The sequence below is a fragment of the Drosophila obscura genome, unplaced genomic scaffold, assembly GCF_018151105.1.
Source record: "Drosophila obscura isolate BZ-5 IFL unplaced genomic scaffold, ASM1815110v1 contig_186, whole genome shotgun sequence".
NCBI lineage: Eukaryota > Metazoa > Arthropoda > Insecta > Diptera > Drosophilidae > Drosophila > Drosophila obscura.
Genome location: NW_024542774.1, coordinates 3,210,355 through 3,231,291, shown reverse-complemented (window position 1 = coordinate 3,231,291; position 20,937 = coordinate 3,210,355). Strand labels below are relative to the sequence as shown.

Sequence of the window (20,937 nt, the reverse complement as noted above, 5' to 3'; positions counted from 1 at the left end):
AAGCAGTCAGCGCAGCGTTACCATATTTCGGCATAAACACAGTAAAAATATACGAATAAAATACACACTTGAGAGAAAAAAAATTAGGGCCATAGGAAGGTTGCAGTCACACATTTGCCAAAACCGAATCGAATTGACTGCAGAACGTGCGGCGCACAGTGATAACCACCCACTATTTGGCAATAAACGAGGCGACTAATTGAGAACGGGCTCCGTTGGGGAAGCAGGACAAATGGCGGAAAACGGAATGCGTGTGGGCCCAGGGTCATCCGTAGTGGCGGCAGCGGTAGGCGTTGTGGTTGCGACGGGCGGCACAGTTGCCAGCAATGGCGAGCACGAGAACGAACATAGTGCGAATGGGGATATCGAAAAGGCTCAGCCGGCGCCGGCCATTCAGAAATATATGCAGGAACTGATGACCGAGCGGTCGCGCATGGAGAACCATTTTCCATTGGCAGTCAAGCTAATCGACGAAGGTAATCGATCCGAAGCGTGTGTTTTGCTTGTCAAGTGTTCAATTGTTTCCCCTTTGCGACCATCGCATCTTCCAGCTTTGGAGCGGGTGCAGCTGAATGGGCGCATACCCACGAGAGACCAGTACGCGGATGTCTACCAGCAGCGCACCATCAAACTGTCGCAGAAGGTGCACGTGCCCATCAAGGATAAGAAGTTCAACTATGTCGGCAAGCTGCTCGGCCCCAAAGGCAACTCGTTGCGACGTCTGCAGGAGGAGACGCAGTGCAAAATCGTCATACTCGGTCGCTTCTCGATGAAGGACCGGGCACGCGAAGAAGAGCTGCGGAACTCGGCAGACGCTAAATACGCCCACCTGAATCTTCCGCTCCACGTCGAAGTATCCACCATTGCCCCACCCGCCGAGGCGTATGCCCGCGTGGCCTACGCCCTGGCCGAGATTAGGCGCTACCTAACACCGGACAAGCACGACGACATTCGCCAGGAGCAGTACAGGGAGCTCATGGAGGATCCCGAGGCGGCCAAGAAACTAACACTGCGACAGCTCCAGCTGCAGTCGAATGTGGCTGCCAGCAGCGGACCACCTCTCTCTGGTGGCAACAATGGCAACGGCAACAATCGCTCTGGCGGCAACTACAGGTGGGTACAGGTGGCTAACCTCCCGCTACACAGTCTCACTGATTTTGATCCTTTTGCTTGCAGACACAAGTTTCAGCAGCAATCGCATTATCACCACAACGAAGAGACTGTCTACTATCGCTCACACACAAACGCCTACCACCAGCCAAAGCCCTACGTGCCACGTAAGTGTCGAGCCCCAAAACTGTTGGGTTTTTCTAACCTAATTCTATCCCTATTTTAGCCAATCAGCGGGGAAATGCCATGCACACGACTATGCAACCTCAGACGATTGTGCGAGCCTCGCCGCCCGGCATGGTGGTCAGTGCGGCCAGCTTCAACGGGCGGAATGCCGGCATGGGCAATGCCGGTGGTGGCGGTATAATGGCCAATAGCATTGTGGCCACCACAGGCGGCGGCCTCGGTGGCACAGTGCAGCAGACCATGCGCTACCGTCCCGCTGCCCCCTACCAGTTTGTCAAGAAATAATATACATACAGCGCACAGTCATTGTTGAACCATTTCGCGGCCACACCATCACCGTCATCACCATTGTCCCATCCCCACGGATCCACGCCCATCCACGCGATCACACACGCTGCTCCAAAGGTAGAAGTAATCATTATAAAAAACATTGAACAGAACAGTTTATCACACATTGATGTTTACCAATATTTCGAGAAAGTGGAAACCAAAACGAAACGAATCGAATCGGTAAATGTATGATTAAGAAAACTAGCCTAAGTAGACGAATGCTCTAAGAAACAGATGACGAGGAGGATCGATCACTCTACCCCCCAGCCACCACACACGCACACACACACCCCACCCCCACCTGTACACCCACACACACACATGGCCACACGGCACTCCTCGCGCACTCGGCAAATATAATTCGGTTATTCGGCATCGGGGGAATTTGCGCTGGGAAAAATTGTAATCTGCGTGTGTGTGTGAGTGTGTTGTGCTCTGGACTCTGCGAGCATTTGGAAGAGCCCGAACACACCTCAATGTGGATCGAGTCGAGTCGAATCGAATTGAATTGTTTTTTTCTTTATATATTCAGGAAGGACCACAGTTGGCCCAAATGTCCTTGTTTTTTTTATGTTTTTAATCTTGATTCTTTACTATTATTATTATTTTTATCATTATTATTTTATTTTTGACGAATACGTTTTCATTTAAGAATATATCCTTTCATATATAAGTATTTACGTCTGCATATACGTACGTATACCCCACACTCCCCCGCAGCTGCTTGAACTTTATGTATGCTTTATTTATCCATCTCCCTGCGTTTTTAACCTACCATTTTGTTTAATGCATTTTTTATTACGTTTACGATTAGAGGAGGCTTATTATTATTATTATTTTTATTCGTTACGTTGCCACGACAAAAAAAAGAAAGAAACCTATTTCAGATGAGAGTATGAATATAATATATATAGATATACACCCAAACACCCACAAACACACATACACATACACACATATATATTCAAAGCATCAGCATATAACTACATTAAAACCAAATGAAAGAACTATTAACGCAAAGGAGAATGAATCTACATCTAGATCGAGGCGAGGAATGCCTACGACTACACGATAATATAACGTATATAGCCATGCCCACATCCGACTCCGACTCCGAAAGAGAGAAGAAGTAAGCAAACATACATACATACATAAATACATAATTGTTATTGTTGTTGAAAGCAACTAAAATTGTAATAGAAATTATGCAAATATACATACAAAATATGACGACAAATGTTAAATTGCAGCTTAGTTATTATTATTATTTTGTTGATCCTCCGCCGCACAAACACACACCCACACACATCCCCCCTTACCAATAGAAAGAGATGTGGAAAAAGAATATAAAATGTAGAAGATATAGAGTAGCCCTATAGCTACATAATCGCATATATGTAGTAGAAGAGGGTGTCCGCGCCCCCACTGCAGTTTGAGTTTGATTTTGTTGAAGATGCGCTTCTGAAGCCACACAAACTGAAACCACCCACCCATTGATTTGTATTGATTTTTGAAACCAATATGCATACATATACAATACATACATACATATATATACAACAAATATTAACTATATATTTTACAGTGCATTATTATAAATTGCTGATTATCGTTAAATAAAATTCCCCATTTGAATTCGCCATGTTGACTAAACGTGCACCCAGAAAAAAAATAAAAAACAAAAATCATTAAATCCATAATTTATCAACAAAATTGGACAACTACAATTATTGATTTTCATTTCATTAACAAGTCATTTTATTTATGATTATTAGCTAACAAATACGGCATAACGATAGTGATAGTGCCCCGTGCCCCTCTACAATGACTTTACGAGCTGCATTAGCGTGTAGGGATTCTTATTGCTCATGAACTTTAGCTGCTCCTCGAAGCCCTGCGGCGTCTTGTTGATCCAGTGGCGGTCCAAGTAGTAGTTTATGTAGCTGTGGAACTCCTTGTCCGTGTAGTTGTCCACGTGAACGGGCACAAAGGGATCGATGTGCTCGAAGCCCTCTGTGCCCAGCAGATAGCGTGGCATATACGAGTCCATGTAGCCCTCGGTCATGGCAATCTTATCGACGGACAGAATGCAAACTCCATTGGTCCAGTCGTAGCTGGTGATGTCGAGGAAGGGCTGTGTCAGCGTAATGCGATCTGGTGTCACCCGCTGCTTGTTGTCCGAGAAGATGCGCGTCTCGGGATGGAAGAAGGCGTTGAAGCCATCAATGGCCACCATTATTTTGCACTGTCCCGCCGTCGAAAGCTGTTTGAGCTCTGAAATCAAAGCGACCGTTGTATCCGTTGCGTACTTTATGCGCGCTATGCCATGCTCCACTAGCTCTATCAGGGACGAGCCGACGGGTGTACTCTCGCGCTTGCTCCACACATACTCCTTGCTCGTCTTCAGCTGCAGTTGCTGCAGCAGCTTGGCATTTTGCGTTTTGAAATGCACCAGCCAGGCGGCCGCATCGAACGGCAGATCGAGCATACCCTCCTGTGAGGCGTTGGATGCCTCCTTGGGCCGTTTCATCCAATTGGGCGCCCAGGGCACATGCACCAGCAGAAAATCATTTATGGCTCCGTAGTGTAGAACATGGGCCATGGTCAATGTCTTGCCCACACCATTCTCTCCATAGAGCACATAACGCACGACGGGCTTTGTCAGATCTGCGTTCTTAATGTAGTGGAGCAGCTCCAGCGCCGGCGAACGCACCATGAGGCAGGATTCGGTGAATGTCTTTATCTGCTGCTCGTACTGTTTCGGCAGGCCACCGCCGGTGAAGATCTGCTTTTTCTGCTCCACGGGTATGGTGTAGAATTTGGCCACATGCAGGGCCGAGTGCTCGCCGGGATTGGCAACGGCCGTGCGGAACTCGTTTACGCTTGCTGCCGCTGTTCCCTCAACCGGAGAGGCTTCAGCATTCGTGGACAGTTGCAGAACATTGCGCTGGAGTTGTGTGGAGATACGAGACAGGTTTCCAAAATGTTTTCGAAACATTTTCATTAAGAATTTCCCGTATTAAATGTTAAATAATATTATAATATCGATACACTGTCGAGGGCGATAGCAGTTCAGGGATGGATGCTACATGTGTATGTAAATTATGTGAATTTTAATATAAAACCAATATATAAAATGCATTTTATCCAATTTAGAACCCAGCTAATATTTCTTAGTTAATTAGTTGTATTTAATAATTGTTTATGTTTATTATTGGATTTTATCGATAGTTGTAGCAAAAACTTGCCTGTTGATTCTCATCTCTCCATCCCTGGCAGCCCGGCAAAACTGCGTCTCTTGTGAAATTGGAAAAAAATTTTTGAATTCGACTGGATTTGAGTCTTGTGAGCGAATGAAAATATGTCATCAATTGATAAGCTGTCCATTCAGGGTGTGCGTAGCTTTGGATCCAATGCCGAAGATCTGCAGGTAAGCGTTGGCCCATCGTAAGCTGTAGTTAACCTTAATAAAGCGGATTTGCAGAGTCTAACATTTTCGTCGCCTGTAACGCTGATTTTGGGCGAGAATGGGTGTGGAAAGACCACAGTAATAGAGTGCATCAAGTATGCTCTGACGGGCGAGTGCCCGCCTGGCAGTGACAGAGGAAAGAGCTTTGTGCACGACCCAAAGATCTTTGGGATGAATGAATCCTTGGCCCAAATCAAGATGCAGATTCGGGACAAATGCGGTGCCCGTGTCTCCATCTGTCGCACCATGAAAGTCTCCAGCAAGCGTGGCAAGGTCTCGTTTGAGACTATGGACTCCACAATCAACTTTCTAACCGATGCGGGGCATGTAAAAAGTGAGAACCAGGACTCGTTGAGCGGACGCACCATGGACATTGATTTGGCCATCTCTGACTTCATGGGCGTGTCGAAGGCTATCATAAACAACGTGCTATTCTGCCACCAAGAAGACTCCAGTTGGCCGCTGGACGAGGCCAAGAAATTAAAAGAGAAGTTCGATGCCATCTTTGGCATTACCGAGTACAACAAAGCGCTGGACAAGACCATTAAGATGCGGAAGGAAGCCATGGATGAGCTCAAGTTGATGGGTGAGTGTCTGAAACTTCCGTTTGAAACCATCATAAAGACAAAGTACTAACACAACAGAGACCGGGATGAAGCATGTGGCATATCTAAAGCAAGAGATGGAAGTAAAAACTCTGGGCCTGCAGAAGGCTCAGCAAAAATGTGAGTCTATTAAAGCGCAGTGCAGTGCCTGCGAGGAGGAGATGAAACCCATTGAGACTAGGCTGCGAGAAATCCTAGACATTGAAAATGAGATTGGAAAACATCAGGCGCAAAAGGTGGAAATGGACACCAAGTGAGTGTGCTGCAGATCGTTCCTTACCGAAATCTAATTATCCCACGATTACTTTACAGGCACAAGAACTGCAAGGAGCAAATTTCAACCATTTCCAGGAAAATCAAGACCCATTTTAAAGGTTCTTTGGTTGAATTGGATCTAGAGATTGGCAACTTTGATCAGCGAATGTCTGAAATGAGGCACAAGCGCTCCGAGACGGAGGAGCAATTGTCCAAGTTGAAAAAATCCCACGCCGAAATGCATCAGACACAGACCGCGCAGGACAAGAAATGTTGCCTGGCCAAGCAGCGGCACCAGAACGAGCAGGCGTGCAAGACACAGCTGGTGAAGCGGGTCAAGGATTTCTGCAGTGAATTGCAAATTTCCGTACCGGGTGATCTGATGGCAGAGCCCGAGAATCTGGTTGATTTACTGCACGACATCGAGGAGGTGATCATGAGCAAGCTCTGTGAGATCACGGAAGTCTCCAATCACAACGATAGCGCTGATAAGGCCAGGCAGTCAAAGATCGACGAGCTGCGCATTGATTTGACCAAGTCGGAGCAAGGCGTCACAGCGCAAGAAAAGCAAAAGGAGGCCAGCAAACGGGAGAGTGAGACACTGGAGGTCAAAGTGCAGCAAATTGAAACCAACATGCACGAGTTGAAGCTGCTGGAGAAGCAGATAGCCGACGCCGATGCCATCTACGAGCGCACATCGAAAAACTTCAATCAGGAGAATTTCCGGGAAATCATAGGCGGCAAGAAGACCAGCATAGCCCAGAAGCAGGCCCTCTTCAAGAAACTGGATGAGCAACTGACGTTCCTGGGATCCATGGCCAAGCTGGTGGCCGAAATGAATCTGAAGGAAAAGGAGCTGGAGAAGAAGAACCAGGAGATCCATCGCGTGCGCAGTCGTCATTCGGATAATTTTGGCAAGTTCTTCAAGGAGCCCATCTCCAGCAATTATCGCCGCTCCCTGCAAGGTGCCTACGACAAGGTGCGCCGCGAGATCCAAGATCTCAACGAGCAAGCCAATGCGCAGAAACTCAGGGAGCAATCGTATGAGATAAAGCGCAAGAATCTTATGGCGGACATTGCGCGAATGGAAAAGGAGTTGAAGGAGGGCGAGGAGCTCATATTCCAAAAGTGTCGCTCCACACCATACGATGAGCTGCTGGATCGCAGCAAGCTGGCCATTTCCAAGCTGCAGCTCGAGCACGGTGCCCATAAATCCGCAGAAGCTCTGTACAAGAAGTGAGACCAAAGAGATTACGCTGAAAAAGGCCCCAAAACTAAATCATATTTACTCCTAGATATATACAAAAGATTGATGAAGAGCCGTGCTGTCCCCTATGTCATCACAATATGTCGGGCGATGAGGTGAGGTTTGCGGGCATGCTAGCTGTTGGCAATCAATTGCAATCCTTTGATTCTAGGCCTGCGATCTAACCACCGAGCTGTCCGATGAAATCCAAAAGTTGCCCGACAACATAAGTAGGTCGGAAAAGGCGCTGAAGGCCGAGCAGCTGAAGTACGAGAGCTTGCTGCAAATCAAACCCAGCATTCTAAAGGTGAGTGAGCTCAAAGAGATCTTGCCCAAGAAGAAGGAAGAGCTGTCCGAAATTGAGATCCTGCTGGGAGAGAGTGTCAGCGAATATGAGACGCTGATTGCCCTGATTGGAGAGCCCACCCAAAACATGGACCTTGCCAATTCGATGCTGGGCGATATGACGCTGCTCGATGAAGCCCTCAAGGATTCTGTGCGGGTTAAGAAGGATCTGGATCAGCTTAAGGTAATCAGATGGCAATCTGTGATGCAGCAGGACTCTTACAATCCTTTGTATTTTAGAGCAAACTACCAGACTCGTATGATTCGAGTGTGTCCATGGATGCTCTGCAAGCGGAGAAGAGCCGGGTGTCCAAGGACTTGGAGACAGAACGCAAAGAGTTGGAAAGCACTCAGCATACCTTCGAGCAGCACGTTGACGCTCTCAATCGTTTGCGTGAGGTGAAAAATGGGTAATGTTCTCCAGCTGTCGGTTACAGTCCCCTACAAATCGAATAATCCCCTCTCCAATCTTCCATAGACTAAAAGATAAACAACTAAAGCTGCAGGAGGGCCTGCAGAGCTTGCCACAGTTGAAGGAGAGGCAGACTGAGCTGACTCAACGGCTCGTCACCATAACCACAGAAATAAGCGAGCTGAAGGCAAAGATTCAACCGCTCAAGCAAAAGCTAAGGGCTGCCATAGACGAGAAGGAGCGCCTAAAAGAAGCCGAACGTACAAAGTTGAGTCAGCTAAATGCTAAATATAATTCCTACAAAAGTACGGATCAGGACATACAAAGGTAGGTCCCAACAAAAATATTGTAGTTTCAGCTACAATTCAATCTAAATTAATTCCATTCTCAGGTTGCACAAAGAAGCTCAGGCCTTTGCCAAATTGGACCTTCAGAATGAGATCGGTAAACTCGAGGACTCTATAAGGGCCACCAAAGAACAGCTGAAACAATTGGCAAGTGAATGCCTGCTTAATATTAATAAAACAACTTAATATTTTGGTTTTGGCTCCGCAGGAAGCTGAAATCAATGCGAAAACGGTGCATCTGGAAAGCGTTAAGACCGAGTGCCTAAATCAGCAGACCGTTGAGCGCGATCTGAGAGACAATCGCGAGCTCATGCAGCTGCAGGATAAGGAAACACAGCTGAGAGAAAGCTGCGAGACTCTGGCCAAGAAGTTGGGCAATTTGGACTTGCGAAAAGTGTACAGGAGAGAAAGTTGATTTGACCAAGAGACGGGATGCAGGCACTGTGCGCAAGGGCGAGCTGCTGGGCCAGCTGGGTGAGATCCAAAGTCAGGTGGAGCGACTGCAGAGGGAGATCGATGAGCCGCGCTTCAGGGAGGCGGTTAAGAATTTCAGAAAAGGCAATTTCGATATGTTTATCACGCGTTGCAGCATTGAAGACTTGGCCCATCATCGATTTGCCTTGGAATGGTCCCTCATACAGTTCCATGCGGAGAAGATGGAGAAGATCAACCGATTAATCCGAGAGTACTGGCGTATGATCTATCGCGGCAACGACATCGACTACATACAGGTGAAGACGGACGAGGTCAACACTGATGTATCTGCTAATTGTCGCAAGACCTACAACTATCGCGTCGTTCAGTCCAAGAACAACACAGAGATCGAAATGCGTGGCCGCTGCAGCGCCGGCCAGCGTGTGCTGGCCTCTCTCATCATCCGCATGGCTCTGGCCGAGACTTTCAGCAGTAATTGTGGTGTCTTGGCGCTGGACGAGCCAACCACTAACCTGGATCGCGTCAACATCACATCGCTGTGCGATGCCCTCAACCTGATTGTGGAGGAGCGTCAGTCGCAATCCAACTTCATGCTAATCATCATCACCCACGATGAGAACTTCATCAACTCGTTGTGCAAGATCACCAACTATCATCGTGTCTTCCGCAACGATGAGTGCAAATCGGTTATACGCAAAGTGCAGATCGGTTGAATGTTGTTCCTCAAAGATTCTTTTTAATATGTCTCTTTAATATGTCAATAAATTATTTATATGTACTTCCGTGTTGGAGGTGGAACTTTCAACTAATCAACTCGGTTCAAAAACTAAACCCAAAAAAAAAAAAATAATATTTAAGATGCCAATAAATACTGTGCTTGAAGCCTGTTATCGTAATGTTTGCTCTGCTTGTCAAAAAAATCAATCAATAATTGATAATTGTTCGCAAAGTGTTTTATTCAGTCTCCGGGCATGGACAGGGTCGTGCTGATGCTGCTGCTGGCAATTCTTCTCGCCAATGATGCTCTTGGATACTCCGTGCAATTTGGTATGATGCACTCCCGGGCTGTGCCCATCTATGAGGTAGAAATGTGCTCCAACATATCTGAAACGTTTCTCGATGTGGAGTACAGACAAAAGGTTGGTTCCCTATCATTTGTATCGACGTATGTAATGTAATAATGAAGTAATTATATATTTCTATGCAGGATAAATTGATTTCCAATATTAACCTGATCTTGGTCTTGGATGAGAGTCAAGTGGAATGGCTGGTGGAGGCGTCCATACTCACGGGCGGAATCGGCTGCAACTACACCACACTGCGATTGAGCTGCAGCCAGCCCGAGGAAGCCAAATTTACGGTACTCATCTACGGACTACCCCGGCGGGACGCCTTAAAAATATATCTATCCTAAGCTAGATCAGTCTTTGCTCTTCCTGGGAGAGGTAGAGATGGAGGCCCTCCAGTGGTAGCCATCGTCGGGTAGGTCGCTGCGAATGAGCGGAGATAGCCAGGCTATGTGCATGCGCAGCCCGAAGACACTTCTTAGGTTCTGCCTGACTCCACGGTTGTACTTGAGCTTTCGCTGCTTTGTGCGATCGGCGGAAACTCCGCCACGGAGCACAATCGGCACATGATAGCCCAACAGGAGGACGCCATACGCCAGGGCCAGCACATTGAGGCTGTAGAAGAGCAGGTAGATGTTGGTCCAGAAGCCGCCGGTCACCAGCAGCAGCATGGGGCAGGTGAGCTTGAGGACCGTCAGCCAATTGCTGTATATGCTGCCATGGATGATCCACATGTAGATCGAGTTGTAGACCAGGGCGTACACAGAGCCCACAAACAAGTAGAAAATGAAGCCCATGAAGAAGCGGTGGTTCCGGTGGCCGATGCAGCAGCCCGTGTAGAGGCAGTGGTGATCCCGCTTCAGTATGCAAGTGCCGCATATCTTGCAGTGCCACGATCTGGGCGGTGCCAGTCGCTTGCACTCCTCGCACTCGCGCCACTCAAGGCGCTCTGCCGACTGCTCAGGCGGCGGCTCCACCTGCTTGACTGTGAATTTGAAATGGTTTTTAGGTTCGTTCAACACTGCACCAAGGGCTGGACTCTCTCTGGCTCACCGTCTACGCTGGTGTCGATCATCATGCAGGCAATCATGTTCCCCTTAATGTTGAACACCAGAAACATGGCCATGAGGAAGGTGAAGGTGTGAAAGAAGCCGCCCGGCTCGTGGAATGCCGGCAGCACCACAATAATCTCAAACATGAACACAATCGGCAGAAAAACGCCAATGAGCAGGAAGCACAAGACATCTGCCAGTCGCCGGGGCAGCGGATTGCTCCGGATTTTCATCTTTATTATCTTTGGGTGTTAACGTAAACAAAACTACGAATTACCGATCGCAGTGCTTGGAGTTCCAGAACTGGTGATGGCCTCTCGCTTTCCCATCACGTGCGGCCAAGCTTTCATGTAAAATAATGGGGCCAAAAGCTTTTGTGGGGCCAAAGCAAAAGAGCGCCACACATGTCTGACGGAAAGCTTGGCAAGCCACAGAGAGAAAGAGAGCTTCCAGTAGAGTGTGAAGTGAAAGTTTATCGCATTAAATGTATATTTAAATCAATTAGAAACTTTTTCGCAGGGCAAAGACGCTCCACAACAACTTGATGTGGGACTTGTGCAAGCGGAAGACACTGATACAATTCGTTTATCTTATCAGACATGACCGCACGACATGTGTACGTAAACCTAATTGAATGAAAGTGCCTGGGGCAACTGTTGTCAAAGTAATTAACTTGAAAGGATTTACATACTTCGACGCAAATCACCGCAATCGATGGAGAGCATTAATTATTTGGGTCTTTAATGTGATGGGGCGTTGGCTTTACTCGTTGCTGATTGCTCCTTGCCCTCAGATATTAGGTATTTATGGAGACATCAGCAGGAATTAGCTTAATAGTTGTAATGGAGTCTTCGGTAAAGCGAGAAAGGCAGGGATCCTCCATGTTTCTGTTGAGAAGCTTTGGCAGGAGTCTGCAGGAATTTCTCAGGAGCACGGGACTGCATGGCCTGAAGTTTGTGGGAGACTCCAGTCTCAGCAGCTGGGAGAGGTGAGCGGCCAGATGCGAATTTTTTAATGATTCCCTGCACATTCGTCATTAGATCCTTTTTCTTTTGCTCATTTGTGGTCGCCTTGGTGGTCACGTGCAATCTCATCGTGAACATCTACGCCAAGTGGGATAGCACACCGGTGATAATTGGGATCAGTCCACAGGCCACCTCCATTTTGAAAGTACCCTTTCCGGCCATCACCATATGCAACATGAATCAGGTGCAGAGCAGCCAAGTGTCGCATTACAAAGAGTAAGTTCCGTAGATTTCTATCAACTACATAGACAGAGCTCTAATCGTACAGTGGGAATCGCTGCAGGGGCTCCGACGAAAGCGCCATTTTGAAGCTGTTGTGTAACTCCGAAATGGAGGAATCTGCCGACCTTGACGATGACCTGTCCCACTCAAACTTTGCCCGGAATACCCTGCGGATATCTGATTTCGTTTCGAATCACTCGCAGCACTGCGATAAGATGCTGCTCTATTGCAGATTCAATGCCGTGGAGCACAACTGCTCGCACCTGTTCCAGCAGCTCATGACGGACGAGGGACTGTGCTGTGTATTCAACTTTCAGCCACCAGAGTTCCTCTATAAGCCATTGTAAGAATTGATTTGATTGCGTGGAAAATAACCAAGGAAATCCTCTCCTCTCCTCTCCACTCCAGTTCAAATAGCAGACGAAATTTGACAATGCAGAATGGTTTTAGGGCGGTCAAATGGAATCCAGAGACAGGCTATCCCGACATATTACCAGCCAAATATTATCCAGCAACAGCAATTGGTAAGTGAGCAGCCGCAACAGCCATCAGCTCCATAGCAGCCTGGATAATTAGTAGAAAAATTGTAAATTGTCTAGGGACTGGGATTACGCTGGGATTTAGCGCTGTTCTCGATGCACAGATGAGAGAGTACTACTGCTCTTCGACGAATGGACCCGGCTTCAAGGTTCGAATTTTCCCCATTAAATTAGCTCGTGCTGAAATCCATTTCCGCAGGTATACTTTCACAATCCAACCGAAGTGCCTGTTGTCAAGGAGGCTGGACTCATCACCGCCATTGGCTATGAGACCAACTACCGCATGGAGGTGGTACGCGCCGAGTCAGTGCCAGCCATTCGCTCCATTTCGCGGGATGGTCGCCAGTGCCTGTTCGGTAACGAGAAGGAGCTGATATTCTACAAGACGTACACGCGGCTCAATTGCGAGAACGAGTGCATGGCTGGATACTTGTATGTGTCCTGTGCCTGCATACCCTTCGACTATCCGCAGATCTATAGCAATGCCACAACGTGTGGCGTCAAAGATACTTTCTGTTTGCGACGGGCCCAACAGGCGGCCATCCGTCCAGGCTGGGTCAAGTGCCGGCAGCAGTGCCTGCCCAGCTGCTTCGACCTGAGCTATCTGGCCAGCGGCTTCGCCTTTCCGCTGGCCACCAGCAAATTCCAATTGTCCAATCCGCTGGTGGAGAGCATAAACAAATCGTATCTGAGTGAGAATATAGCCGTCATCAATGTCTACTACCGTGAGTCCGTCTACTATGGCAACATGAAGAACGCCTATGTGGGATTGACAGAGTTCCTGTGTAAGTTGTTCTCCCCTGAAAGCTCATTTCATTCCAATCTCTCGTCCACTGCAGCCAACATTGGTGGCGTGATGGGCCTCTTTATGGGCTTCAGCGTAATCTCTTTGGCGGAAATATTTTACTTTCTCTTTCTGAAACCCCTCGTAGAGCTCTTCCTTTGGAAAAGATCGGCCCAGGTTGACGCTCAAAACACAACCCTAAAGCATAATGCATTTGCAATAGAACAACCAGAGATATCCGATAACAAAGCCATCATCTGGCATGCACGAGAACTGTACCCACAGGGTGTAGCGCTAAAGCACAGCAGAAAACTAAAGAGGAACCGAAATAATACCCGTACAAATTTATTCAGCCACTGAGCAATAATAGAACAGAATTGCAAATGCGGTACTAAATTATTTATCGTTTACATATGTAAGTAAATAACTGCCATCTCATGCATATGAGTTTGCTGACCAGCAAAAAGACAAATACCAATTCATCTAGCCGTTTGATCTAAAAAAAATCCAAATCCAAATCCATTCCCACAAAACGAAACTCTTGAGTAATTGAATAATAAAGAACAAACCCCATAAAACATTTGACTGTTTGAATAATAAATGAAAAATAAAATTAAATAAAATATATCTACAATAATAATTGCGGTATGCAGTATGAGGTCTCAGTTTGAATATCAAACGCTGCTTGATTTACTTTAGTCATTGCGTCTAGAGTATTTCCTGACTGTTGATTGATAAAAGTACAAATAAAAGAAAAGAAAAATACTTTAACTAAAGCAAGTTGTGGTGGAAATATGTATGTATATGTATGAATAATTTAACTCTCTCTCTCAAGCAGTTTCTTCTTGGAACCCACACAGCTGCCGTCGTGCGACCATCGCCAGGAAGCGAGCAGATGGGTCCAAGGCAAAGACCGTAACAGTATACTCGGGACGTGCTTAATGCAATTAACTAAGTTTCTTGGTTAAAGAGGCAGACCTAAGGGTGTACTAAGTATCCCTCTTATTTATACGATGTATTTTATGTCAATAAGAGCATTTTGGCCAAAATTACTTTTCCCCAGCTACGCCAGCGGCAGCAACAGCAGCAGCAGCAGTTCTGGTGAAGTACATAAAACAAGAAATCTGGTTGACTCCTCCTCCTCCTCCTCCACTGGTCTGGTTGGCTGGCAGGCTCCCCGTAGTGTTCGCGTTTATGGTGGTTAACTATCGAATATACTGTACCTACATTTCCCTGTCGTCTTGCAATTCTGGCGGAAATTCTCGTGGCCTGCCTCGTCCCCTGCGTTAATTACTGACCTCAACCTGCCCGTAAAGCGACTAATTTTCGCACACAGCTATTCGGAGGAATGCATAGCGGCGGCATTCATTTCAGCAGCATGCTTCTCAGCTCTTCCTTTGCATTCTGCTCGGCATCCTTCGCTCTATGCGCTTCTTTTGCCATCTGCAGACAATTTCTGAAACCGCCCGAAGGAGCTGGCAAAACAACAAAAAGGGAATGGGGTGGCAGAGGGGAAGCAGCAACGGTAAAAACGGAATGAAATGCATTCTCACAGTTGAAGACAATTTGCAAAATTGCATCGCTCTTGAGGTTTTCACGTGCATTCCATCTGTTTTCTGCCTCCGTGTTTTTATGGCAAGTCAACAATGCAATTGTGCTCTCTTTTCTGTTCTCGTACAGTGCGGTACAGTGCGTTTTAAAAGTGTGAAACACATTTCATAAATGGTGGGTGGGGGCGGTTGGGGATACTTATCAAATAAAAGCCAGGTAAGATATCAATGTAGCCATTGAGTAATCCGGGATTCTTATGTCGAATCATAAACTACAATAACCCAACCAGATAGTGTCTGACTTTTGAACCCTACTCGTTTGGCACTTTATCTTTTGGGATTATCTCTTCCAACGACTTACCAAATTGTCTACAACTGTCCAACCAGAGTACAATGCACTGCATAGTGGGTTGGGGTAGGGGTATGTGGGGGCAGGGCAGGGCTGGGCAGGGCAGGTTTTAGTGAGGGGTTCAACGAGGCCATCTAAAACCGACTACAAAAAGCTTTGCTCTCGACCATCTTTCAAGCGATAAGACAACTGGTGCAAATGATTACGACGTGTTCTGTGTAATCGTATATATACATCCAGAGGGCGAATGCTACGACTGGTAGCCAGATACGAGAAGGTACGAGAAGGGCAGATGTAACAGGACAGCGACAGCCACAGCCCCAGACACAGACAACGATGCTTCGTAAATGCCAAGAGCAGAACTAGATTCAATTCTTTATGGCTGTGTTAACGAGCCAATTCCTATAGCTCCCACTGCAGCTCCGGTGGGATACGAGAAACTTTGGCTTTGAATGAAAAATTATGCCATTAAAATGCGGAAAACAAACACCACAAATAATTTTTAAAGTCAACTCCGGTTAGTTACTGATGCTGTCAGTGGGATTGGATGGGGTAAGAAGAGGGTCGTATGCGCACACGAGTAATTAACATCACATTTTGGGCCAAAAGTTGTCAACTTGACAATGAAGTTGTCTTCCTCAGACTGAGCGCGGTGGTAGGGGGCGAGGCTGGTGTGAAACTCCCTGATTAAGGTATAAATATTTGATAGTAGTGTGACCTCTGTACACCAGCCCACCCCAAACCAGCCCGTGACAGCTTCTACTTAAACATTGCCACTTTATGGGGTTCCGGTGGTCCTGAGGCAAGCGTCTCAGTTATGCATGAAGTGTATTCATCAAAATACATACGAGTAGACTCCGAAAATGTCACCGGGAATGTTGCACAGCGTTTGTGGCACGTGTGTCAAGTGGCAGAGCCGCCTGGAAGGATAGATACGAGTAGATACTCGTACATACCCGTAGATGGGTGCTGCATGCAGGGGAAGGCAATTTAATCGAATACCAAGAAGTCTTCGTTCCAGTCACCCATACACACATAAACAAACACAAACACAAATGTGCCGATGGTGTGGGAAAGAGAGACAGAGAGAGGGAGAGAGAGCAGAGTTGCATGCGGAAAAGCAATTAAAACTTCTTGTCAGTGTCTCGGAAGTGTTTGTTCATATTTTATGATGTTTTCGTGTAGAAAGCTTGATTATGAATGTGTCACCAAGAAGTGTTGCTACCGCTTCACCCTCTCTGCCACGCTCTCTCTCTCTCTCTCTCTCTCTATCCCTCTTCTTTTTCCTGTTGACTGTTGCATGCATGGAGACTGCCTGCCATTGAGGTTGCAAGAATAATGTATAACATATTACACATCCGCTCCGTTGGCACTGCCACTGCCAATGCTAGTGCCACTGCTAGTGCCAATGCCAGTGGTGCCATTGCCAGTGGCTCAACAATGAAGATGGAAGACCGAATTGTGAGAATTTTAAATGTGCAAAGTTTCGGCAAACAAAACTTAAGGCTCGCCACCTCGCCTGATCTCTCGTTTGGCCATACTTACATACATACTCGTATTCGATTGAATAATTTATTGAATTTATCATGGTGTTTGGTTGAGCGTTTCCCCATAACGGTTGAGTGCATCAATATTTTCTCGTAGCAGTTTGATGGCTGCCACTTAGGAGGCCAAATTTGGGCCGAGGCAACCAGCAGCAGCAGCAGCAACAACACAACAGCCAACAATATTGGACTAATGGAACCTTGCAGCCATAATGGCGCTCATACCCATGCTGCCGCCCTTTTTGGCTTATACTATGTATGTAATATGTGCAAAAAAAGGGTTTCATAAGAATGGTTTCCCTTGATACCTGCGGCAGAGCGTCGAAAATATGCAAATTTGTCGTCCTGACATGCACACGCTGGCCATACCCACACCCACACCCACACCTGCCTAATGCACCAAAATGCATTTTAAATTGGGTAATTTTACACATGCCACGCCGCAGGCGGCAGCAGCAGCAGCAGCAGCCAGCAACAGCAGCAGCAAGAGCGGCCGAATTGGGTTTATAAATGTGCGAGCATTTTGGTTTTCGGATTGGACAGATAGTATTCATTGCATCAAACATTCCAGCTGGCTTCTGCTTCTGGCCTGAGGGGGTAGTGTGGAGAATGTCGGATGTTTGAGTCGGTTGGGATAAGCCTGACAGCCTGAATAATCAGGACCATCAATCAGGACTGGCCGGGGCCATGTCGCCTCGTGCCCTGCACACCTCATTAGCCTAATCGCACAATTGCGCACGGCCGGACACACATAAACGTGGCTTAAAGGCTGGAGGCCTTGATGTTGGCTGGAGGTGGGATTAACTTTACCGCAATTTGCCCTCATGCGCTAAACAATATTTCATTTTCAAGAGTTGACTTTTCACGCTGCCGACAGGCGGCTTAACATTTTAAATCCCGACGACCACCACAAGACTTTGTGACTTCTCCTTTATGTTTTATTTCTTTCTTGTTTCCTGTGCGTACCTGCACTTTGTGACTATGTAATCGGTGGCAATGGAAAAGTAAACGGGTACTACACGGATCTGATACTCATGACATATGCTTTTATAGAGAGTTTTGAAGATGAGCTTCCGGAAAAACAGGAGCAGGCCCGAATGAAATTCAAGTAATATGTTTTGAATGCAAGAGCAATGTGTTCCCAGTATTTTTGAGTTGAGCGCCAGTGCGCAGACTCAGATGCTGCAGGCAGCCAAAAGGGGGACAGCATCCACAGGATAACAATGTACAAAAAGGGGGACAGCATCCACAGGATAAACATGGACTTAGTCCGCCACAAACGGCCGTGGAGTCGTGTTGGTGGAGCTGCGGCCACTTTGTGGGTAAATTTGCTGAAACTAAAATGGCGAAACATGACGATTATTCTCAACCAAAAAATTGTTTAACATTGTATGATTGAAGGATGATTATTTGATCAACTATTTCGAGCTTTTCACTGCATTCCCTGGACAGTTTATGCAAATCATGAAAACCTATCATTTTTAACCACTTTGTGCGAGACAAAAGGGTCTAATTGATCCATGAATTTCCATTAGTTTCAAATTAAAAAACATTTTTGCCATAATTGCTTCATATTTCATAGCCAGATGTAATCAAACGATACATTTGAATTTCCTGCGGTCAATGCAACAAATGTGAATAAATTCTGTGCAAAAATTGATCAATTTTCATTTTATTTAATATTCACATTGATGCATTGCCCATGGCATCACAGCGCCCGCTGTTGGGTCAGGAATCGCTTTCAACGCGTGACTCCATATGTATTATAATGATATTTAGTTTCATTCGATTCGATTGGAATCGAATCGTAGCACTTCATTTGCTTCATTTGCTTTAAATTTGCTCTAAATGTGAGCTAATTAAACGGGATTTGAGGAGGGTAAGAAGGAGCAGAAGAAGCAGCAGCAGCAGCTCGGAGACAGAGCTGAGCTGAGCTGCAAATAAATCGTTAGCAATTCATTTTCCTTGATTGTGTGCCTGGTGTCTTCCTTGGGGTCCTCGTCCGCCTTTGTCTGTCTTCAGATTCCGCCGCACAAGTCAATGCAATCGGTGTAATCGGAGTGGAGTAGGAATCGCAGCTTTTCCCTAATCTCTTTGCTTTATCCTGCGTAATAATAACTACTTCCAGGGCTTTGCGTAAGGACTTGGCTTCGCCTTAGTCTTCTGCTTTGTTCTTCACTCCTGCTTCTTACATTGTTGCTGCCCCGCTTTCCCGCTTTCCCGCTTTCCCGCTTTGCCTGCTTTTACTTTTTTTCTTATTTTTTTTTCTCCTTTGCGTGACAGCTCATGTCTTGTTTATCTAAACCATCCGACTGTGTAAATGCCAGGCCTGTCTTCCTGTTACCCAGTCTCCACTAACAAATCCTCTGTCCCCATGCCTGGCCTGCCGTCCGTCTGTCCGTCCGCCTGCCTCAGCTGCCACTTCTTGTGTTGTGTGCCACGCCACTCCAGAAGTAAGCTCGTGTCATCACATGGCAATGAGTGAATGACTTTGTCGACTAAACTGTTGGTCTCCGCTCCGCTCTGCCCTGGCCCTGGTCTGTGTGGGGCATGAGGCATGCCTCGTGAGGCTATGCAAAAATCTGACGAGTTCTGGTTTTGGTAACAATGGCATGTACATTGTTCAAGTGCTTCAGTTAGTCGGGTAATTACGGCGTCGTTGCACATTTCGAAGACCCTGCCAGGCAGGAGCTACAGTCGAGAGTCCAGAGTCCAGGGACCTGCCTTCTCTCGTTAACAGCCAGTGTCGCAATTTCTCTCCAGCTGCTGGGCGGGGCGGGGCGAGGCGAGGCGATGCGAGTGCTTTCTCTTCTTTTATTTCTGGGTTGATTTTCACATACGACTAGTCAAGTCTTGGTAATCAGAAATTGATCACAAATGGTCTCTTGCTCTCTTGCTCTCCTGCTGGCGAAATGAAGGAAATATTGTTACATCATTTTGGACTGCTGCACTTTTTGTGTGCGCTTCGCATCTGTCGGAAATTGCTCAAGACATTGATGCCCTGCCCCAGGGCCAATATAGCCAATTCTGCCCCCACTGGCTACTTAGTACATTACTTACATAACCTATATAGAGTATATATGTATGTGCATGTGTTTGTGTGCATGTTTGCCAACTATTCCATCGTTTTTTTTATTTCTTTGGCTTTTTTCTGAGCGATTGCACGTGCTTTGTGTCAGGTTTTTTCTACTCATTCTGCTCCCAGCAGCTAACGCCTTGAATAAAGGCACAATGGAAACAAGAAGCTGGCGCTTATGGCAGACAGCTGTCTGTAGCTGTAGCTGCAGCTATAATATAGATGAGGGAAATTGTTAAATATAGTTTTCAGTGTTGCTTCATATTGCATTTCAAGAGTTTATGCTTATTGGCAAACCATTCCGGAGGTGGGTTCTCGCATTTGCAATGAGCTGAGCTCCCCTGCATATTGAATCGCTTGACGAGTAAAGTGGCTGCTAAATAAACTCGCATTTGATTGAACACATACATGCGTTTCATACATATGGAAATAGTTCTATGCCGTGAAATAGAATACCCAAACTTAGCCTCCCTCCACACGCAGCATTTAGGGAAAGTCATTCCACAAGCCCGACCTGCCAGACTAAGGTCTAAATGGTTTGATTTTCGCCTGCCCGCAGACCCATTTGCACCGCGATTCTACTGCTGCTGTTTGGGTAAATATGTCCCTCGAGTGTTTTTTGTTGGTTCTTCCCTGTTATTGTTTCACCTTCTCTCTTTATGTTTCAGTTGGATTTTGGATGCTCCGCCTCCCAAAACAAATAATGGCCATCGTTTAACCCTACGGCACTGCGTGCGCGTTGGCAGGAATCTTCACTTTATTTTTTTTCGTTTTTTTTTTTCGTTGTAAGCTCAGGTGTTATGTGTAGTTGGAGGACTTTGGAGAGGGGCCTAGGCCGAGGATGAGCGCCATCAAATAAAGGCTGTAGGAGTGCCTTCAGTTATGATTTTTTATTTGATTATGATTTGCATTTCGAATTGGCGTGCAACAAATTGGATTGTCGAACCGAACACTGTGCTGGCGGAAAGAATATGAACAATGATTGCGAT

The 20,937-nt window shown here is 46.5% G+C and overlaps 6 protein-coding genes across 8 annotated transcripts; 4 read left to right on the top strand and 2 right to left on the bottom strand.

Annotated features, from left to right (window-relative positions):
* The first annotated feature begins 23 nt into the window (after window positions 1-23).
* LOC111081646 (KH domain-containing, RNA-binding, signal transduction-associated protein 2) lies at window positions 24-2,595 on the top strand. Its single transcript, XM_022377760.2, has 4 exons — window positions 24-476; window positions 552-1,113; window positions 1,177-1,277; window positions 1,337-2,595. Exons 1-4 carry the CDS (start codon window positions 233-235, stop codon window positions 1,579-1,581), a joined length of 1,152 nt encoding a protein of 383 aa, XP_022233452.1. The 5' UTR covers window positions 24-232; the 3' UTR covers window positions 1,582-2,595.
* A 705-nt stretch (window positions 2,596-3,300) lies between these two features.
* Window positions 3,301-4,677, bottom strand: LOC111070961 (28S ribosomal protein S29, mitochondrial). Its single transcript, XM_022362027.2, has one exon. The coding sequence runs from the start codon at window positions 4,628-4,630 to the stop codon at window positions 3,446-3,448; it is 1,185 nt and encodes a 394-aa protein (XP_022217719.1). The 5' UTR covers window positions 4,631-4,677; the 3' UTR covers window positions 3,301-3,445.
* Window positions 4,678-4,891: 214 nt separating this feature from the next.
* On the top strand, window positions 4,892-9,628 carry LOC111070960 (DNA repair protein RAD50). Its single transcript, XM_022362026.2, is given in 11 exon segments — window positions 4,892-5,056; window positions 5,111-5,681; window positions 5,740-5,953; window positions 6,013-7,191; window positions 7,251-7,317; window positions 7,374-7,730; window positions 7,787-7,956; window positions 8,025-8,285; window positions 8,350-8,452; window positions 8,514-8,708; window positions 8,710-9,628. Coding segments are annotated over 11 exon segments (3,930 nt in total). The 5' UTR covers window positions 4,892-4,987; the 3' UTR covers window positions 9,454-9,628.
* LOC111070964 (probable palmitoyltransferase ZDHHC24) lies at window positions 9,479-11,177 on the bottom strand. Of its 2 annotated transcripts, XR_002607444.2 has the most exons (3): window positions 10,861-11,177; window positions 9,972-10,792; window positions 9,479-9,888 (listed from the first exon to the last, which is right to left on the bottom strand). XR_002607444.2 is itself a non-coding variant. In XM_022362029.2 (2 exons), the coding sequence occupies exons 1-2, from the start codon at window positions 11,090-11,092 to the stop codon at window positions 10,161-10,163; spliced, it is 864 nt and encodes a 287-aa protein (XP_022217721.1). In that variant the 5' UTR covers window positions 11,093-11,177; the 3' UTR covers window positions 9,479-10,160. The 2 variants fall into 2 exon arrangements, 1 of the variants encoding a protein (XP_022217721.1); XM_022362029.2 differs by having other exon boundaries at window positions 9,479-10,792.
* On the top strand, window positions 9,633-10,169 carry LOC111070973. Of its 2 annotated transcripts, XM_041592785.1 has the most exons (3): window positions 9,633-9,712; window positions 9,768-9,879; window positions 9,948-10,169. In XM_041592785.1, exons 2-3 carry the CDS (start codon window positions 9,790-9,792, stop codon window positions 10,152-10,154), a joined length of 297 nt encoding a protein of 98 aa, XP_041448719.1. In that variant the 5' UTR covers window positions 9,633-9,712; window positions 9,768-9,789; the 3' UTR covers window positions 10,155-10,169. The 2 variants fall into 2 exon arrangements, with proteins under 2 accessions (XP_041448719.1, XP_022217734.2); XM_022362042.2 differs by having other exon boundaries at window positions 9,710-9,879.
* Window positions 11,178-11,537: 360 nt separating the features above from the next.
* On the top strand, window positions 11,538-13,912 carry LOC111070974 (pickpocket protein 28). The gene is made up of 7 exons (XM_022362043.2): window positions 11,538-11,847; window positions 11,900-12,100; window positions 12,168-12,449; window positions 12,515-12,630; window positions 12,706-12,794; window positions 12,845-13,430; window positions 13,485-13,912. Exons 1-7 carry the CDS (start codon window positions 11,666-11,668, stop codon window positions 13,787-13,789), a joined length of 1,761 nt encoding a protein of 586 aa, XP_022217735.2. The 5' UTR covers window positions 11,538-11,665; the 3' UTR covers window positions 13,790-13,912.
* The last annotated feature ends 7,025 nt before the right edge of the window (window positions 13,913-20,937 follow it).